The 17,569-nt window shown below is 48.4% G+C and overlaps 2 protein-coding genes across 4 annotated transcripts in view; one reads left to right on the forward strand and one right to left on the reverse strand.

Moving 5' to 3' along the window:
- Positions 1-8,894, reverse strand: part of RBKS (ribokinase) — a 99,137-nt gene extending 90,243 nt beyond the window's left edge. For 2 of the 3 annotated variants that reach the window (XM_075595405.1, XM_075595403.1), the window contains exons 1-2: positions 8,767-8,894; positions 6,209-6,272 (exon numbers count right to left, since the gene is read on the reverse strand). In XM_075595405.1, coding sequence (XP_075451520.1) covers positions 6,209-6,267 — 59 coding nt within the window. In that variant the 5' untranslated portion in view covers positions 6,268-6,272; positions 8,767-8,894. Of the gene's footprint in view, positions 1-6,208; positions 6,273-7,412; positions 7,500-8,766 lie in introns of all 3 variants that reach the window. The other variant, XM_075595404.1, reaches the window with a different exon arrangement.
- A 4,602-nt stretch (positions 8,895-13,496) lies between these two features.
- BABAM2 (BRISC and BRCA1 A complex member 2) overlaps positions 13,497-17,569 on the forward strand; it is a 290,627-nt gene continuing 286,554 nt past the window's right edge. The window contains exon 1 of the mRNA XM_075595407.1: positions 13,497-13,647. The gene's annotated coding sequence lies outside the window, so the exon portion shown is untranslated. The remainder of the gene's footprint in view (positions 13,648-17,569) is intronic.

A 17,569-nucleotide genomic window follows, 5' to 3' on the forward strand; every position in this document is an offset into this window, starting at 1 on the left:
AATGCCGGGGAAGCGGCGAAGGCCTCTGTAAACTGCATTTGTCTTGGCTCAGACGGCTTCTGTAGACAGGCAACAGACTTCCTACACCAGGGCTGCACAACATACGGCCCGCGGCCGGCCGGCCGGCAGCCAGTTAATTAATTAAATAAATTTAAAAAAAAAAAAAAATTTTTTTTAAAAAGTTTAAAAAAATGGCGGCGATTCATCCCCCTCCCCTCCTCCACCGCCCCCCCCCTCCCCGCCCCCGGGTTTTGCAGTGCGCGGGGGCAGAAGCAGCATGAGGAGGATGCAGGATGCCGGGGAGGTCAGAGCATGCTGGGGGCGGGGCTTAGTGCCGGGGAGAGGATGTGCTGATCTAAAAGAGGTGGTGTGTGTGTGGTGTGTGGTGTGTGGTGTGTGGGTGTGGGTGTGGGTGTGGGTGTGTGTGTGAGAAAAACGGGCTGGTGGGGGGTGGGTGTGAAAAACGGGCTGGTGCAGAGGTGGGGGGTGGGCTGGTGCAGAGGTGGGGGGTGGGCTGCTGACATGTGAGGGGGGGGGTGCTGACATGTGAGGGGGAGTGGGCTGCTGACATGTGAGGGGGGGTGGGCTGCTGACATGTGAGGGGGGGTGGGCTGCTGACATGTGAGGGGGCGGGGTGGGCTGCTGACATGTGAGGGGGGTGGGCTGCTGACATGTGAGGGGGGTGGGCTGCTGACATGTGAGGGGGGGGTGGGCTGCTGACATGTGAGGGGGGGGTGGGCTGCTGACATGTGAGGGGGGGGTGGGCTGCTGGCATGTGAGGGGGGGCTGCTGGCATGTGAGGGGGGGCTGCTGACATGTGAGGTGCAGGGGGGGGGAAGTGATGTGAGGTGCAGGGGGTGTATGATGTGAGTTGCAGGGGGGGAGAGAGTGTCATATTGAGGAGAGGGGGAAAGAGTGTCATATTGAGAGGAGGGGAGAGAGTGTCATTTAGGGGAGGGGGAGAGTGTCATATTGAAGAGAGGGAGAGAGAGAGTGTCATATTGAGGAGAGAGAGTGTCATATTGAGGGGAGGGGGAGAGTGTGTTATATTGAGGGGAGGGGGAGAGTGTGTCATATTGAGGGGAGGGGGAGAGTGTCATATTGAGGGGAGGGGAGAGTGTCTCATATTGAGGGGGGAGGGGGAGTGTGTCATATTGAGGGGGGAGGGGGAGTGTGTCATATTGAGGGGAGGGGGAGAGTGTCATATTGAGGGGGGTGGGAGAGTGTGTCATATTGAGGGGGGAGGGGGAGAGTGTGTCATATTGAGGGGGGAGGGGGAGTGTGTCATATTGAGGGGAGGGAGAGTGTCATATTGAGGGGAGGGAGAGAGAGAGTGTCATATTGAGGGGAGGGAGAGAGAGTGTCATATTGAGGGGATGGGGAGAGAGTGCCATATTGAGGGGAGGGGAAGAGTGTCATATTGAGGGGAGGGGGAGAGAGTCATATTGAGAGGAGGGGGAGAGGGTGTGATTTAGGGGAGGGGGAGAGTGTGTCATATTGAGGGGAGGGGGAGAGTGTCATATTGAGGGGAGGGGGAGAGAGTGTCATATGGAGGGGAGGGGGAGAGGGTGTGATTTAGGGGAGGGGGAGAGTGTGTCATATGGAGGGGAGGGGGAGAGAGTGTCATATTGAGGGGAGGGGGAGAGAGTCATATTGAGAGGAGGGGGAGAGGGTGTGATTTAGGGGAGGGGGAGAGTGTGTCATATTGAGGGGAGGGGGAGAGTGTCATTGAGAGGAGGGGGAGAGGGTGTGATTTAGGGGAGGGGGAGAGAGTGTTATATTGAGGGAAGAGAGACATGGGGAGGATGCTGACATGGGTTGCTGACTTGGGGGGGGGCTGCTGACATGGAATGGGCTGGGGGGATGTGGAGGGGGTATTGTGTTTTTGATGTGGAGGGTGGTATTGTGTGGGTGAGGGGGAGAGATGGGGGTATGAGAGATAGATGAGGAGGATGATGATGGAGAGGTGCTGGAGGAGAGATGATGATGATGATGATGATGATGATGATGATGATGATGATGATGATGATGATGATGATGATGATGATGATGGTGATGATTTAACCCGTGCGGCCCAAATTTTTTTTCCTTGGAGCAGTTCGGCCCTTCTCACTTTACGAGTTGGGCAGGCCTGTCCTACACCATCGCTCAGTTTTTGCTTTCAACCTGAAATGAAACAGACTGCAGAGCACCTGCCTGGGGAGAGCCTGAACTCCCTTTTCTGTACCTGAAATGAAGGACTGTTGTGTTACTTTGCAGACCTACAGTATGCTACTTACTTTGAATGCTCTATTCTATTTCTGTTAAGAGAATACGGCAACCGGTTTTCCCTGGTAAGGGAAATAAAGGACCTTCATTGCAAGAAAGTGGTGGATGAGCTTCTTTCAGACCATACCTACAAGGCCGCTCTGTCACACCCCTCCTCCGATATTGGTCCTAACTTTTCTATCCCATGAAAGTAAAAGAACAACAGATCAGCTCTGTGATGTTCAGTGAAATGTTTTAATACTGGGGAATTCTTATCCTGCCTCAATATGATTAGTATGTTCCCTGATGCGATCTTTTAAAAGGTCTGACCATGTGTCCCAGATTTGGTGTCACAATTAAAACAGCAATACTACATTCCCCCTTTTTTCTTCTTATTTGTATATGTAAAACGCGTGACAATGTATCATTTTACACTCTTGCCTAAACTGGCAATTGTTTGGAGCTCCTGTTATAAATCTGGCAAAATGCTGATTGTGTGCCTAACATAATGGCCGCCTTTCAGTTTCAATCAATCCTTCAGTCAGTGTAACTCAGCAGCTACAATGTATTCTTACATTACTAAGGTAACATTATCTATTGTTACAGTTTACAGCTCAAACTGCTGGGAACATTGGCAACAAATTATCACAAACAGGAAAGTGTTGCAAAGATCTTGCACTGCTTGGGGGGGGGGCTAAAATCTGCTGTAGAAATGAAAGGATGCTTTAAAACGGCATTAAGGGTTGAATAATAATAATAATAATAAAAAGGCATTATTTTTTTTAAACATAAGATTTCACATGTTTTGCTGCTTTAATACAATTCTCGATGATACTTTCGTCCTGATATTACATTGGAATTGTTTGGGATTTGTTAACAAATTTACAGCATTTATAAACATTTTTTCCCACATGCGAACATCCCAAGCGGTTTTGTCAGAAAGTTTGTGGACAAAGAAAAATGTCGATAAAGACTCGGGCACAATAAGTCTCCCACGCTTCCTGCTCTCCTAGGGATTCAGACTGGGGACGGCCCCAAAATATATGCCAGATCTGAATCAAGGGTCAGAGCATGCCAATGTCCTCACTATGTTACCGATGCTGCCAAATGCCACACTGAAGTTTGTAATAAGTGTTGGCGCCTTTTCCATAATCCTGTTAGAACCCATACCCAAATTTTCCATTTTCCACTGCAGATGATTCCTTCTGTTAATATGTTCTAAGGTAGAAGTGTTTTCCAACTACACGTCCGATAGGCCTTCTTCAAATTCCACTCGGGGTAACCTTTTCCCTTAAATCTAACTTTAGCTGATCTACTCTTTATGTTTCCCAGTCAGAACAGCTCCTTCTCCTCATCCTGAGGAACTGTCCATTTGGGATACCCTACACCAGTGACCTGGGATAGCAACTGTCCGTCCTCAGTAAGCCATTGCCTGCATTCTTTTTCCTATAGATGTCACTGTGAATAATTAAATCCCATTTAACTTTGAGAGTGACAGTCGCCAAAAAATAAAATCTATGCGTGAAGCATGACTGTGGTTGATGAAATGTCATTATGATTCACACACTCAACATAAGTTGAAATTCCTCAATGGTTCCATCCCAAATCAATAACAAATCGTCAATAAACCTTTGATAAAATATAATATGATGCCTGAAGGGTTTAACATCGACAAACACGTGGAACTTCTTCCACCAACCCATGAAATGTTTGGAATACGTGGGAGCAGACATTGCCCCATTGTAGTTCCATGTGCCAAAAGATAGAGGGGTAAAAAGAGAGAAAGACACTCATTCCATAATAATCATTGTTCATATATCCTTACATTAAATAAAGTTATGGTGGGTAAAAAAAAGCAGTGTAGGATGTTTCACGGCCACCAAAATGCCGCTGGCCTTCAGTCACAGGACACTTCACTGCAATGTCGGACACGCACCTGATCCCACAAGCCAGGTCTGCCGTGCCCGACCATCCGCTCCGACAACTGCATGTTTAAAATGTCCCATGCGGGACCGCTACACTGCCTGGACCGGCCGCGCTGACAAGCCATCTTTAAAAATTGGAGAAGGAGTGGCTCAGTGAGTAAAGACACTGACTGGCACCGAGTTTGAAGCAGGGGAACCTTGTGACCTTGGGCAAGTCACTTTATCTCCCTGTGCCTCAGGCACCAAAAACATAGATTGTAAGCTCCACGGGGCAGGGACCTGTGCCTGCAAAATATCTCTGTAAAGCGCTACGTAAAACTAGTAGCGCTATACAAGAACATGCTATTATTAAATATCATGCAGGGCATTTAAAGATGGACCCTCAGAGCGGCCTGTCAAGGCAGTGTAGCGGCCCCGCGCACCACATTTAAACATGCAGTTGTCGGAGCAACAGATCTGGCTTGGCATGTCGGGTGCGCGGTGGACCGTCACGGCGAAGTGTCCCGCGGCAAGCTGCACTGCGGTGACGTGTCCTGGTGGCAGTACGCCAGCGGCGTTTGTGTCACGGCAAAGTGTCCCATTCCAGTACAAAAGTGACAAAATCCCTCCACCGTACAGTGCACAGCAGAAACAAATCACGTGAGTATATCCACATGTCCCAGACAGGTCTGCAAGTAACCCTGCTTTTCACCCCTATCTCCCATCATACAGTGCTTCCGCTGCAGCCAGGGATTCTGGGAAATGACATGCAAATGAGCCCATAGTTTCACCGTCTGCCTATCCATTTTAACGTGGACCCCACGTATAGGCTGATGATACGTATATTCCTGCACGGAATAAAGCTCAGCGGCCTGAGATGGTATCAAAGCAAATTCAGCAAAGTAACCTTGGAAAAAGCACGCCGGCACAACGTTTCTGTCCTCGTGTGCCCTGCGTCAGGTACCGGCCAAGCTGTATTCCTAGCAAGGATATACCTTAAACAGCGAGCCTGGAATGAGTGCTGCCTTTCTCTCCTAGTTATATATTTGTGTGTGAACACCCATTTTTGGAGGGGCAGACACCTGTAACCTCTCCTTTTCTTTTAAATACAGAAAACCCCCACCAAACATAAAAAAAAAAGGTACAAAAAGTAACAGGAATAAAGCATAGCATCCAATTCAGAAATACAGGGAACCACAAAGGGAACCCCCACCTAAATACAAAGAGACACAAAAGATCAGGCAAACAATCACGGTGCCACAAGAAAAGCCTTCAGCGAGAGCAGCTCGGAGTCGGACCTTACTAGTAAGGAGGACAAAGCACAATTTAGCCTAAAAACCAGGGACGTGGTGGGTGGGGAGAGACTGGGCAGGGCTACTGACAGTTCCTATCGTATAATGCAAATAAAATGTGATAACGTTATTAAATTGTTGAAGTACAAGGATCAATAGCTTGAGAAGTAGAATCTACCAATTATAAACAAAAGGAATGGTGTCACAAGACAGCTGAAATATATAAGCCGACGATACCCAGGAATAGAGTGTGAAACGCCATAACATGCCATATCGCTTTGAAACTGAGTGACAAATGAAATCACATTCATTGTTACCCATGTTACTATTCCGACTGTCACAGTTGTGCCCACCCCGGGGACTCAGAGCATGGAGGAATGTCTTTGTATTCAGTGCTGTACCCACCTAGAAGCAAGGTAACGGATGCATCAACTTCATTTAATGTGACCGGAAGCTGAATAAGGGTCTGTGAGGCATCCCGACTAATCTGATTGCTCCAATCTCACATCCCTGGTTTATCTTGTCCACGCCTGGTTCTCCAAGTCAACAATTCGCATAGAAATATAGGGCTACTGTGAACCAAAATGCACTCGGTTCAGAGAGAGGAAAAAAAATGGATCAAAATCTCATGCTCGTATGAAACCAGGTTGACAATAATGAAAGTGTTGAATATGTTTTCATGTATTGACCTTTGCGATAGAGGCACACATGCATGAGTTTCGAGGGATGTTACAAAACATTATGATGAGAATAAACTGTACTAACCTGACAAGGTCAGTCATACAAGAACCAACCACGACCACCGCTGCGATTTCTTGAGCCATCGTTCCTGGGAGATGAAATAAAAACGTACTGTCAAGTGAAAGAAAGCAATGGAAATAAGGCCCAGGAGTTGTGAAAACCTGTGTGTTGTAATGAATAACCAGCAGACCTCTCTGTGTACAGAGTCCAAAGATACCCTGTCACCGTCCCACAAACTGGTGACCTTTCCCCAACAATTAAACTCTGTTGTGCGAATAGTGAAGTTTCATGAATCAGATGTAGGAAGATGTTTAATATAAAACCAGTAGAGCCTGAATACAGCCCTGGTATCATCTCGTCCCCAAGTGCCCAGGATCATTATTATTGAAATGCACTTGACCTCCCGACTGCCCTTTTACTCCTTATGTGCCCGTAAGCCTCCCATCCCACCACATAAATAGGAAGCTCTTTAGAAGCAGGGTCTCATTTTGCCTTATGTGGTAATTTGCCTGTTGCACGTATTTCCATTGTTTGCAATGCAGTTACCTCCTATTTGTAATGTTGTAAAGCGCTGCATATATAGTTGGTGCTATATAAATACAATTATACATACAAGTCTCATTCCCTTTCCAGGAAAGTTATTCCATGTGAAGGCACTTTTTGGCTCTCTAGTCCCCCTCAGCGGAGCCTTGTCGGCTACTAATCCTTTACACAGAACTGTGCAGCACATGAAGGGTGATGCGGTCTGATAAGTCAGCGGTGCACAAACTGGGGGGCACGCAAGATTTTTTTGGGAGGGGGTCGCGGGTGGTTGCAGAGGTCCCACGCTCTTCCCCGAGGCATTTAAATTAAATGCCAGGGGACCGCGCGAGGCCTCTGCAACCTCTACTTACCGAGGTTCAGCCGGCTTCAGGACGCGTCACCATTGCAACACAGCGGCAAATTATGCCACGTGACGCCGTGCAGGAATGGAGGGAGCAAGACAGGGGGCGCAGCAAAATAAGTTTGCGCGCCCCTGTGATAAGTTAAACTGAGATGACAATCGCACAGCTGTGCCGCCATATTAGCAGTATAAGTAGAGAAAGAAGTGGGGACCCAACGTTCAGCTCCATCATCCAATCAAATCGCACGGTAGCGAGAATGCTCCCCGAAATGTAGGCTTGAAACACAGGCAAAGGCGGAAGCATTCTAGCGCGACAACCCAGATGCTCTTGTCATGGTTACCCACATGATTGCTGCTAAGAGGTGCGACTTCCCTAAACTGTCTTGTTGCACCAAGCGCAGCCAAACACTTCTATACAACGACTATCTCCTCCTGTGTAGAAAGAGAAAGGGGCAGACAGTGCTACACTGGTATGTAGTATAGACCAGGGGGTGCGCAAACCGAGGGTGCGCGAGATTCTCTGCGGGGGGCACGGGGATTACAGAGGCATTCTGTAAGGCATTTAAATGAAATGCCAGGGAAGCAGTGAAGGCCTCTATAACTATCTCTCACCGTGGTTCAGACATCTTCTGGTGACGCGTCGCCATGGCAACGTGATGTCATGACGTCAGAGCAACAGTATGGAGTGGGGGGGCGTGAGGTGAGGGGGACAGGCAGCAGGGGGGTGCAGGGAAAGAAGATTGCGCTTCCCTTGTATAGACGACACATGAAGTGGTTAGGTGCACAGAAATAATGGACTTTGCCTTCAAGTTCTGGAATAGTAGTCAAGAGGGAAGAGGATTCCCAGGACTTCCAAAAATACAAAGTAGTCATTAATAGTGAAAAAAAGGAAAAAAGTGTCTTTGCATACCAATGTGTTAGATCAGAAAATTCCACATACAATGTTACAAAACAATGCCAATATATATATAAAAAGGAACTATAAGAATCAAATAGAGAGTTCCCATCAGCCGAAGGGAAAATTCACACTACAGAAGAGCTAGAAAACAAACAGGTCAGAGCTTCACAGGACACTTCAGTCTCTATTACAAGAATCCTCAATCAGAAACAAATAATATTGTGTGTGGCAGTGAGGTAGCTAGCAGCCGGTGTATATATGTATGTCTTTATTTATAAAGCGCCATTAATGTACATAGCGCTTCACAGCAGTAATACACATAATAATGATATAAATAACAGATCATGGGAATAAGTGCTTCAGACGTAAAAGTAACATTAAGGAAGAGGAGTTACCTGCCCCGAGGAGCTTACAATCTAATTGGTAGGTAGGGGAACGTATAGAGACAGTAGGAGCGAGTTCTAGTAAGTGCGTCTGCAGGGGGCCAAGCTTTATGTATCATGTGTTCAGAATATCCACAGTGCTATTCATATGCTTCTTTAAGCAAGTGTGTCTTAAGGTGGGTCTTAAAGGTGGATAGAGGGTGCTAGTCGGGTATTGAGGGGAAGGTGTGCTACATAGTGTGAGCTCTGCTACACACAGTGACAGAGGAATACAGCAAGCAGCAGCACAACACACACACAGATATACAGACAGAGACAGGCAGGCAGACAGACACACACACACACCGGGGAGGGGCTTCCCTTGTGAGAGGATACTTGCAGTGACAATCCCTCCTTAGTCCCAGGACACGTTATTCACCTGAAGGTCGCAGGTCGTGTGTGTGTGTGTCACAGATGTGCAGTTATGAGAGAGATAATGTCCTCCTGTGCTTCCTACAGGGGGTTGTGTTACAGTCTTTGCATGATGACATCATCACAGACCTACGGAGAGTCGGAGGGGACTTCGCGTTGCCATAGAGACCGCACACACAGCTCTCTAGGTGCTGAGAAGCAGAGCTGGGGATCACACGTGTGAATGTATGCGGGGACGTCACGTGGCTGGAATCCCACTCATTCACAAGCTGTCAGCCCAGCTCGTACATACAATAAGGAGATTAGAAAACATTCATCACAACGTATTGTGACACATGTATCCTGCCAATGAAAATACAGAGCACAAATAAGGAAGATGAGGGGTTAAAAGATAAATACAAGCTCCCCTTGTACAGACGGAATCCCTCTCTGTTTGTGCAACAGTTAGAGCAGTGGTGCGCAAAGTGGGGGGCGCGTACATTTCTGGGGGGGGGGGCGCGACAGTTACAGAGGCCCCGCAAACTTCCCCACGGCATTTAAATTAAATGCCGGGGGAGGCGTGAGGCCTCTAACTCCCTTTCCTGGTCTCTGCCCATTCTTCGGCGACACGTCGCCATGGCAACACACGTTAAATCACGTGCCGTGACGTCACATGACCAGCAAACCGCTGTGGCTCTCGGCAGGGGGGCCGCAGCTCGAGAAGTTTGCGCACCCCTGAGTTAGAGAGGAGGACAGAGGAACACAGTCTCAATACTAATGTAAATATCGGCAGAGTGAAAGGGAACTAGTCCCAAATATCAGGGCTCAGTAGCAAGATGGACAGTGACATATAAGGTTCTGATATAATCATCACTTGAGATTTGGGATACAGCGTCACTTCCGGTTGGAACGACTGGCACAGGGAAATAGCGGGAGCTCGTCCAGCCTACTGCAACTTGACTCTACGCATTTCGCTTATCAAAAAGCTTCATCAGGAGAAGTCAACACGTAGAGTCAAGTTGCAGTAGGCTGGACGAGCTCCCGTTATTGCCCTGTTACAGTCGTTCCAAACCGAGACCGATCGCCAACCGGAAGTGACGCGACAGATCACCGGAAGTGACGCGACGCATCACAGCAGCAGGGGCGGACGGCAGACAAACGAGCCTTGCATCTACAGTCTTATGTGTCTATGCACATTGTGTAAATGTAAGTGTAATATTTGCTGTTTAAATATACACATCAATTGAACAAACAATGTTGCACTAAAAGTGTCATCTCTGTTATATTGAGGGAAATCACGCTGAGACCAGTTGCCTTCTCCAATGGGAAGAACCTAGAGCACATTGATTTACCTATTGCTGTTACCCAATTGGGGAAGTGTGAGTTTCCATTTCTGTGAATACCTAGTTGTCGTTTTTATTGGAATTACTACACTATATTATAATATTATTTTTTTTCTCCACATATGGTGACATCTGCGCTCCCCAAAAGCTACTTCGTACTTTCCATTCCAGGAGAACTTGGACCTTCTCTTTAAAGGGTTGAGCTGCGACGTTTACTTTATACACTTTGTATATTATATTGTTATCACTTATACACATTGACCACTTTCACATATTGGTTGAATTGTTCACTTTAATTTAGTTTATCATAGCATATACCTCTTAGAGGAGCGCCTCACATATACTTTTTCACTTCTCCCCTACGGAAAGCAGCCTTATGTTGTCGGATCCTATCCATTATACACTGGGTATTTTCCCCCACATATCCCAGATCACACGGACATTTGATAAGATACACAACAAATATGGACAGACATGTATAGACACTGCTTGATCCGAAACACCTTGCCCGTTCATGGGATGAGAGAAACAGTCTCCTTGCTGTACACCAGGCCTGCACAACATATGGCCCGCGGGCCGCATGCAACCCGCCGGGGCACCCTGTGCGGCCTGCGACTGACCCCCTTCATCCCCCCTCCCCTTTACCCCCCTTCCCTGGTAGGGAAAGGAAGAGCGCGCTCCAGCGTCGGAGAACGCTTCAGCAATCTGTTTGAATGTGCGCTCTCTCCTAATCCCCCTAACCCCCCTTCCCCCTCAGTCTGCTCCAGCAGGGGGACGCGCTCCAGCAGTGTAGCGTGACACGGAACTTCCGGGTCTGCTGCTAGAGCGCGCTTCCCCCACGCTTCTGTTGCCGCCGACGCCACCTCTCTTGCCGCCGCCGCCGCCGCCAACGCCAACATCATCAGCTAGGCATTGGGGGGGGAGGTTCATTCATGTGGGGGGGGGCTGCCGAAATGGAATGGGCTGTGGGGGCTGCTGAAATGACTTGGGGGGGATGCTGATTTGGGGGTGGTGGCTGCTGACATGGGATGCTGACTTTGGGGGGGGGGGGCTGCTGGCATGGGATGCTGACTTGGGGGGGGATGCTGACTTGGGGGGGGGGCTGCTGACATGGGGGGGCTGCTGACATGGAATGGGCTGGGGGGGCTGCTGAAATGAAATGGGCTGGGGGGCCTGCTGAAATGAAATGGGCTGGGGGGGCTGCTGAAATGACATGGGGGGCGGGCTGCTGACTTGGGGGGGGATGCTGACTGGGGGGGGATGCTGACTTGGGGGGGCTGCTAACATGGGATGCTGACTTGGGGGGGGATGCTGACATGGGATGCTGACTTGGGGGGGGGGGCTGGGGGGCTGCTGAAATGGGCTGGGGGGCTGCTGAAATGGGCTGGGGGTGCTGCTGAAATGAAATGGGCTGGGGGGGCTGCTGAAATGAAATGGGCTGGGGGGGCTTCTGAAATGAAATGGGCTGGGGGGGCTGCTGAAATGACATGGGGCGGGCTGCTGACTTGGGGGGGGGAAGCTGCTGACATGGGATGCTGACTTGGAGGGGGGGGTGCTGACTTGGGGGGAGGCTGCTGACATGGGATGCTGACTTGGGGGGGGGGGATGCTGACTTGGGGGGGGGGGCTGCTGACATGGATGATTAGGAAATTAGTTAATTTGAATTAAAGTATTTTAAATTAATTTTGTTTCAAGTAAACATCGTAAATAAATGTGTTATTTAGAATAATAAATGCTGTTTTCCTTGTGAGGTGCAGGGGGGGAGTGATGTGAGGTGCAGGGGGGGAGAGTGATGTGAGGTGCAGGGGGGGAGAGTGATGTGAGGTTTAGGGGGGGAGAGTGATGGGAGGTGCAGGGGGGTAGAGTGATGGGAGGTGCAGGAAGGGGTGTTTGATGTGTGGGGGGGGTGGGGGGGTTGTGTGTTTGATGTGGAGGGGGGGATTGTGTGTTTGATGTGGAGGGGGGATTGTGTGTTTGATGTGGATGGGGGTATTGTGTGTTTGATGTGGAGGGGGGTATTGTGTGTTTGATGTGGAGGGGGCGTATTGTGTGAGTGAGGGGGAGAGATGGGGGAATGAGAGATAGATGGGGAGTATCGTAAAGGTTGATAGTGAGGGGTATCTGGGGGAGATATGAGGATGATGATGATGAGAGGTGCTGGAGGAGATGATGATGATGATGATTTTACCCGTGCGGCCCAATTTTTTTTTTCCTTGGAGCAGTTCGGCCCTTCTCACTTTACGAGTTGTGCAGGCCTGCTGTACACTATCACATTGAGAACATGAATGACATCGAAACGTGCCTTGTTTGGGTGTAGATAAGGTTTGATGAAGCTTATTCCCCACAATGTGTGTTTTATTACAGAGGTGTGCAAATTGTTCTCCCTGCGCCCCCTGCCTGCTCTCCTCCCCTTCTCACGCCCCCCTCCCCCCACTTGGCTCTGGCGTCAAATGACATAGCGCGGTCATGTGACATCACATTGCCATGGGAATGCGACATCATGTGACCCCGCTGTGTCATTTGACACCGGGTTACAATGGCGACGCGTCGCCGAAGACCAGGTAGGAGAAGTTAGACGCCTCGCGCGATCCTCCGGCATTTAAATGCTTTGGGGAGAGTGCGGGACCTCTGTAACCGCCGCGCCCCCCCTTTGAAAATCTTGCGCACTCCTGCTTTATTGTATCTCATTCCAGCTGAGATATCAGGTCATAGACCATGAAGAGCCATTATTAAGAGGTGGAGATAGTGAGAAACGATTACTGCAGAACTTCACATTAGATACAGTCGCCCTGAGGGGATTGAATGAGAGACTAGAACTGAAGTCTTTTTTGTGATAGGTCACCTTTACATTACGGGTGGATTTTAACTGGGATACTGTTTAAATATAATATGTAGCTTTTGTCAGTTCCGAACCACGCCTGCCAGGGGCCACCTTATTATCTCCATTATCCTCTAAACTATTTATTCACTAAAAAGAATGATTTTGTATAGGAATTGAACAAAAATGTACTGCTTCTTTTTTCATCTTTATTCAGTTTTCCATTTTGTGGTAGTTTTTGTTCTTACGTATATTTTATTTTTGTGTAATTTAGTTTATTTTGAAGATCTAGATGGAAATGCTGATCTATCGTCTCTTATGTTGAATTTTTGGCCTTTATAATATCAAAGTTTTTGAATTTAATTTTTTACAGCTGCAACTCCTCAATGGTTGAAATCCCCTGTTACTCAAAGATGAATTGTTCCATAAAAGAATCTCTATACATAAAATGGCTATATTACTTCTTCCTAAACCAGAGATGCTCATCCCCAATCCGCTATTCCAGCAAGCCACGTGACGTCCCCGCATACATTCACACGTGTGATCCCCAGCTCTGCTTCTCAGCACCTAGAGAGCTGTGTGCGGTCTCTATGGCAACGCGAAGTCCCCTCCGAGTCTCCGTAGTTCTGTGATGATGTCATCATGCAAGGACAGTAACACAAACCCCTGTAGGAAGCACAGGAAGACACTATCTCTCACACACACTGCCAGTCCCCACACAGGAGCGACTTGCGACTGTGACCTGCAGGTGAGTAACGTGTCCTGGGACTGAGGAGGGATTGTCACTGCAACTCTCCTCTCACAAGGGAAGGTGTGTGTGTGTGTGTGTGTGTGTGTGTGTCTTGCTGTATTCCCCCCTCCTTCGCCTGTCACTGTCTGTCTGTCCTGTCCTGTTTGCTGTATTCCTCCCTCCTGCGCCTTTGTCACTGTGTGTAGCAGAGCTCACACTATGTACAGTAGCACACAGGCTGCTGGTTACATCTCGGCCACACATAGTATTGTTTTTCTAATTGAGGATTCTTGTAATAGAGACTGATGTGTCCTGTGAAGCTCTGACGTTTGTTTTCTAGCTCTTCTGTGTTGTGAGTTTTCCCTTCGGCTGATGGGATCTCTCTATGTGATGCTTTAGGCCGCGCTTATAGTGCTGGCGACGCGACCGATGACGCCACCCGTCGCCACCAGCGAAAGTTGTAATTTTACTTTTAGCGATGTCGCTGGCGACAAGGCCAGTGACGTCATGAAAGGGGCGGGCCGCACAATTTGGTTTAGGGACAGTCACATATGGCGACTGTCTCTAAAAAATCAAATGAACCCGGCTTCCAAATTTCTAGACGCTCCGTCGCCGTCGCGCTTACTATAAGCGCTTGCGACGGAGTCAATTCATTTGTTTTGGAGCGACGTCGCCTTCGCAAGGCACTATAAGCGCAGCCTTATACTTTAGTTCCTTTTTATACCTATATATATAATTGGCATTGTTTTGTAACATTGTATGTGGGATTTTCTGATCTAACACATTGGTATGTAAAGACACTTTTCCTTTTTTCACTATTATTGACTACTTTGCATTTTTGGAAGTGCTGGAAATCCTCTCTGATCGCCTTCTGTAACATTTAATTGTCACTGATACAACCTCGCGTTACCTTTTTTTAAATTTTCTTATTTTTAATATATATATATATATATATATATATATATATAATCTCTCTCCTAGGGTGCGGGGTCCTAGCAGGTGGGAACGGAACAGTGGTCGGGTTGTTTCTCTGTTTCCTCTGTTGCTCGACTGCTAAAAAGCTGACTCGGCCCCATTCTCTCCCGTCTCGACTACTGTAACCTCCTGCTGTCCGGCCTTCCTATCTACCCTACAATCTATCCTAAACACTGCTGCCAGAATCACTCTACTCTTTCCTAAATCTGTCTCGGCGTCTCCCCTGCTGAAATCCCTCTCCTGGCTTCCTATCAAATCCCGTATCACACATGCAATTCTCCTCCTCACTTTTAAAGATTTACACTCTTCTGCCCCTAAGTACATCTCTTCCCTAATTTCTCGCTATGCACCATCCCGATTCTTGCGTTCTGCTCAAGGATGTCTTCTTTCTACCCCCTTTGTATCTAAAGCCCTCTCCCGCCTTAAACCTTTCTCACTGACTGCCCCACACCTCTGGAATGCCCTTCCCCTCGATACCTGACTAGCACCCTCTCTATCCACCTTTGAGACCCACCTTAAGACACACTTGCTTAAAGAAGCATATGAGTAGCACTGTGGATAATACTAGACACATGATACATAATGCTTGGCCCCCTGCAGAAGCACTTACCAAAATGCCCTCCTACTGTTTCTGTACGTTCCTCCTACATACCAATTAGATTGTAAGCTTCTCGGAGCAGGGACTCCTCTTCCTAAATGTTACGTTTGTCTGTAGCACTTATTCCCATGACCTGTTATTTATATTTATTTGTTATTTATATGATTACCACGTGTATTACTACTGTGAAGCGCTATGTACATTAATGGCGCTATACAAATAAAGACATACAATACGGAGGAGTTTCTCTCCCCTGGATCTGCCCCAGGCTGGGCAGGCAGAGCGCTCTCCCCCAGTCTCTCCTCACCATGAGCTGCCGCGTGCGGCCCTGCTCCTTCTGTACAAGGAGAGTCCAGTGATGCAGAACTTGGGCCATGTTCGTCAGGCTGCACTGCAACAATATACAGCGATATTCTCTGTGTTTGTGTGTGTGTGTGTGTGTGTGTGTGTATCCTATCTATCTCTGAGATGTAAAACTCCCAGGGCCAAAACTTGTCAGATTTGCTAATAAAATTTGAATGGAAAACTCCTGGCTTTTATGACTTGTCGTACACCAATGAAGTTGACCACTTATGCTGAAAGTGAGTAACCTGTATATTGATATTTAATTCTATTAGAAAAAGCGCATCAACGCCTCCATTAGTGTAATAAGTTTTCATTTTTAGTAATAATAAAAAGGTGCAAAAACACGCTCACAAGTGTATCTTTTAAAAAGGCGTACAAATGTGTCCAGACTAACTGCTTTCGGTGCCGTGATCGTGTGCGGCCGCCGGACCACAGTGCGATCACAGACCCCCGAAAACAGAAAGCGGCCCAGGAGGATGAACTCTGCGGGGGTCCCTGCTTCTAAGTGGGACGCCAGCCACCAGTCTGTAATCGCTGCGCAGGAAATACAATTCTAAAAAGTGCAGGGATTTGTCCTTTTAGGCTACGGCCCCAGTGAGCGTCTGGCGGCGCATGCACATGTAAAAGCTGCGATTAGTGGACTCACCTACTCGCTGACTTCTGCGATGGGACGCGAGACAAGGGGGCGTGGCCATGACGTCACATCCCCTTCTGCACACACATTGGTTACAGGAAACCACGTGATGCTGTTGCCACATGAAAAGACAAAATCCTTGTCTTTTCAAAAATGCGATCGCGCTTTCTGCAGGCGCACACAGGTACCTACTGGGCCTACAGAGAAGGCCAGTTCTTGTTAGTGACGCGCGCGCAGCCGCGAACAGTGGGGATGAGGCCTAAGGCTGCGGCCATGGTGATCGCGACGGCGTGCAGGAGGGCGCGTGCAATCACATAGATCTGCCTCTATGAGGCTGTCTATAGAGCGCATGGGAGCAGAGGCAACGGCGCTCGCGATTCAGGAAGAAACAGAAATATCTGTTTTCACGCGCGGCGGCCTCCCAATGAGGGCGAACCAGCTCCATCACAGCCGCACCCCCCTGACACGCCTCCCTGTCTCCTCTGCATGCAGGACACAGATCTCTCCTGCTGCAGGCAGCGGGGAAGCTGAGTGAACGCTTGCGCCCTCTCCAGCGTTTACCATGGCCGCAGCATAAGAGCTGTTTGGGGAGACAGACAGGGACTGCTCTGTGGACTCCTTGGCACAGCCCTTACAGGTTGGCTGGCTGGCCCGGTAAGATTAACGTTGCGAGGATCCTGCTTTAATCTTCCTGGGCCGCAAAATGTACGGTTTTTGGGGCCGCGTGCTGGTCTGCGGCAACGACAACAGTAAGTCTGGACACTTGTATCACAAGTACCAATGGTTTTAACGGTGCGAATCGCCTCATCCTCCTCCAATCTGGTGTCTTGTTTCAGCTGCTCTCTTGAACGACATGTATATGAAAGCTATTCAGTTCGGAATCATGCATACATACAGTAAGGAGGTATTTTTTCAGGATTATGTAAATTGAAGCACCCCCAAAATTGTATACATTTTGTATGATTCATTGAATGTTTCTAGAGTAGCACCACTGGTTTTGATCAGTATGATTTGAGAGCGATTTCTGCTCTCTGATGCTGCTCTTAGAAATACGTCATGTTTGTCCTCCAAGGCTGCGTTCCTTAGCTCTTCAGGGCCCAACCAACGACCCCTACATAAACAGACCAGGACAAAGGCAACCTTCTCTTAGTAAAAAATAGCCCCGATTCTCACTTGCATCAGAGGTGAGATCAATGTGTACAACAAAAAAACAGACATTAGCTTGGCAAGGCTCTGAGGGGTATCTACACTGCAGACTGGATCTTTAAGCACAAAAAGCACACAGAAGAGCTTTCCTTCCTTTCAGTCCCTTTATAGCCGGCTGTATGAGAGACTTTTGGCGTGTGTGCCCGCTCCCCTTTGAGGTTCTCCCCAGATCACCTTCGCCT

The sequence above is a fragment of the Ascaphus truei genome, chromosome 4 (assembly GCF_040206685.1).
Source record: "Ascaphus truei isolate aAscTru1 chromosome 4, aAscTru1.hap1, whole genome shotgun sequence".
In the NCBI taxonomy this organism is placed as follows: Eukaryota; Metazoa; Chordata; class Amphibia; order Anura; family Ascaphidae; genus Ascaphus; species Ascaphus truei.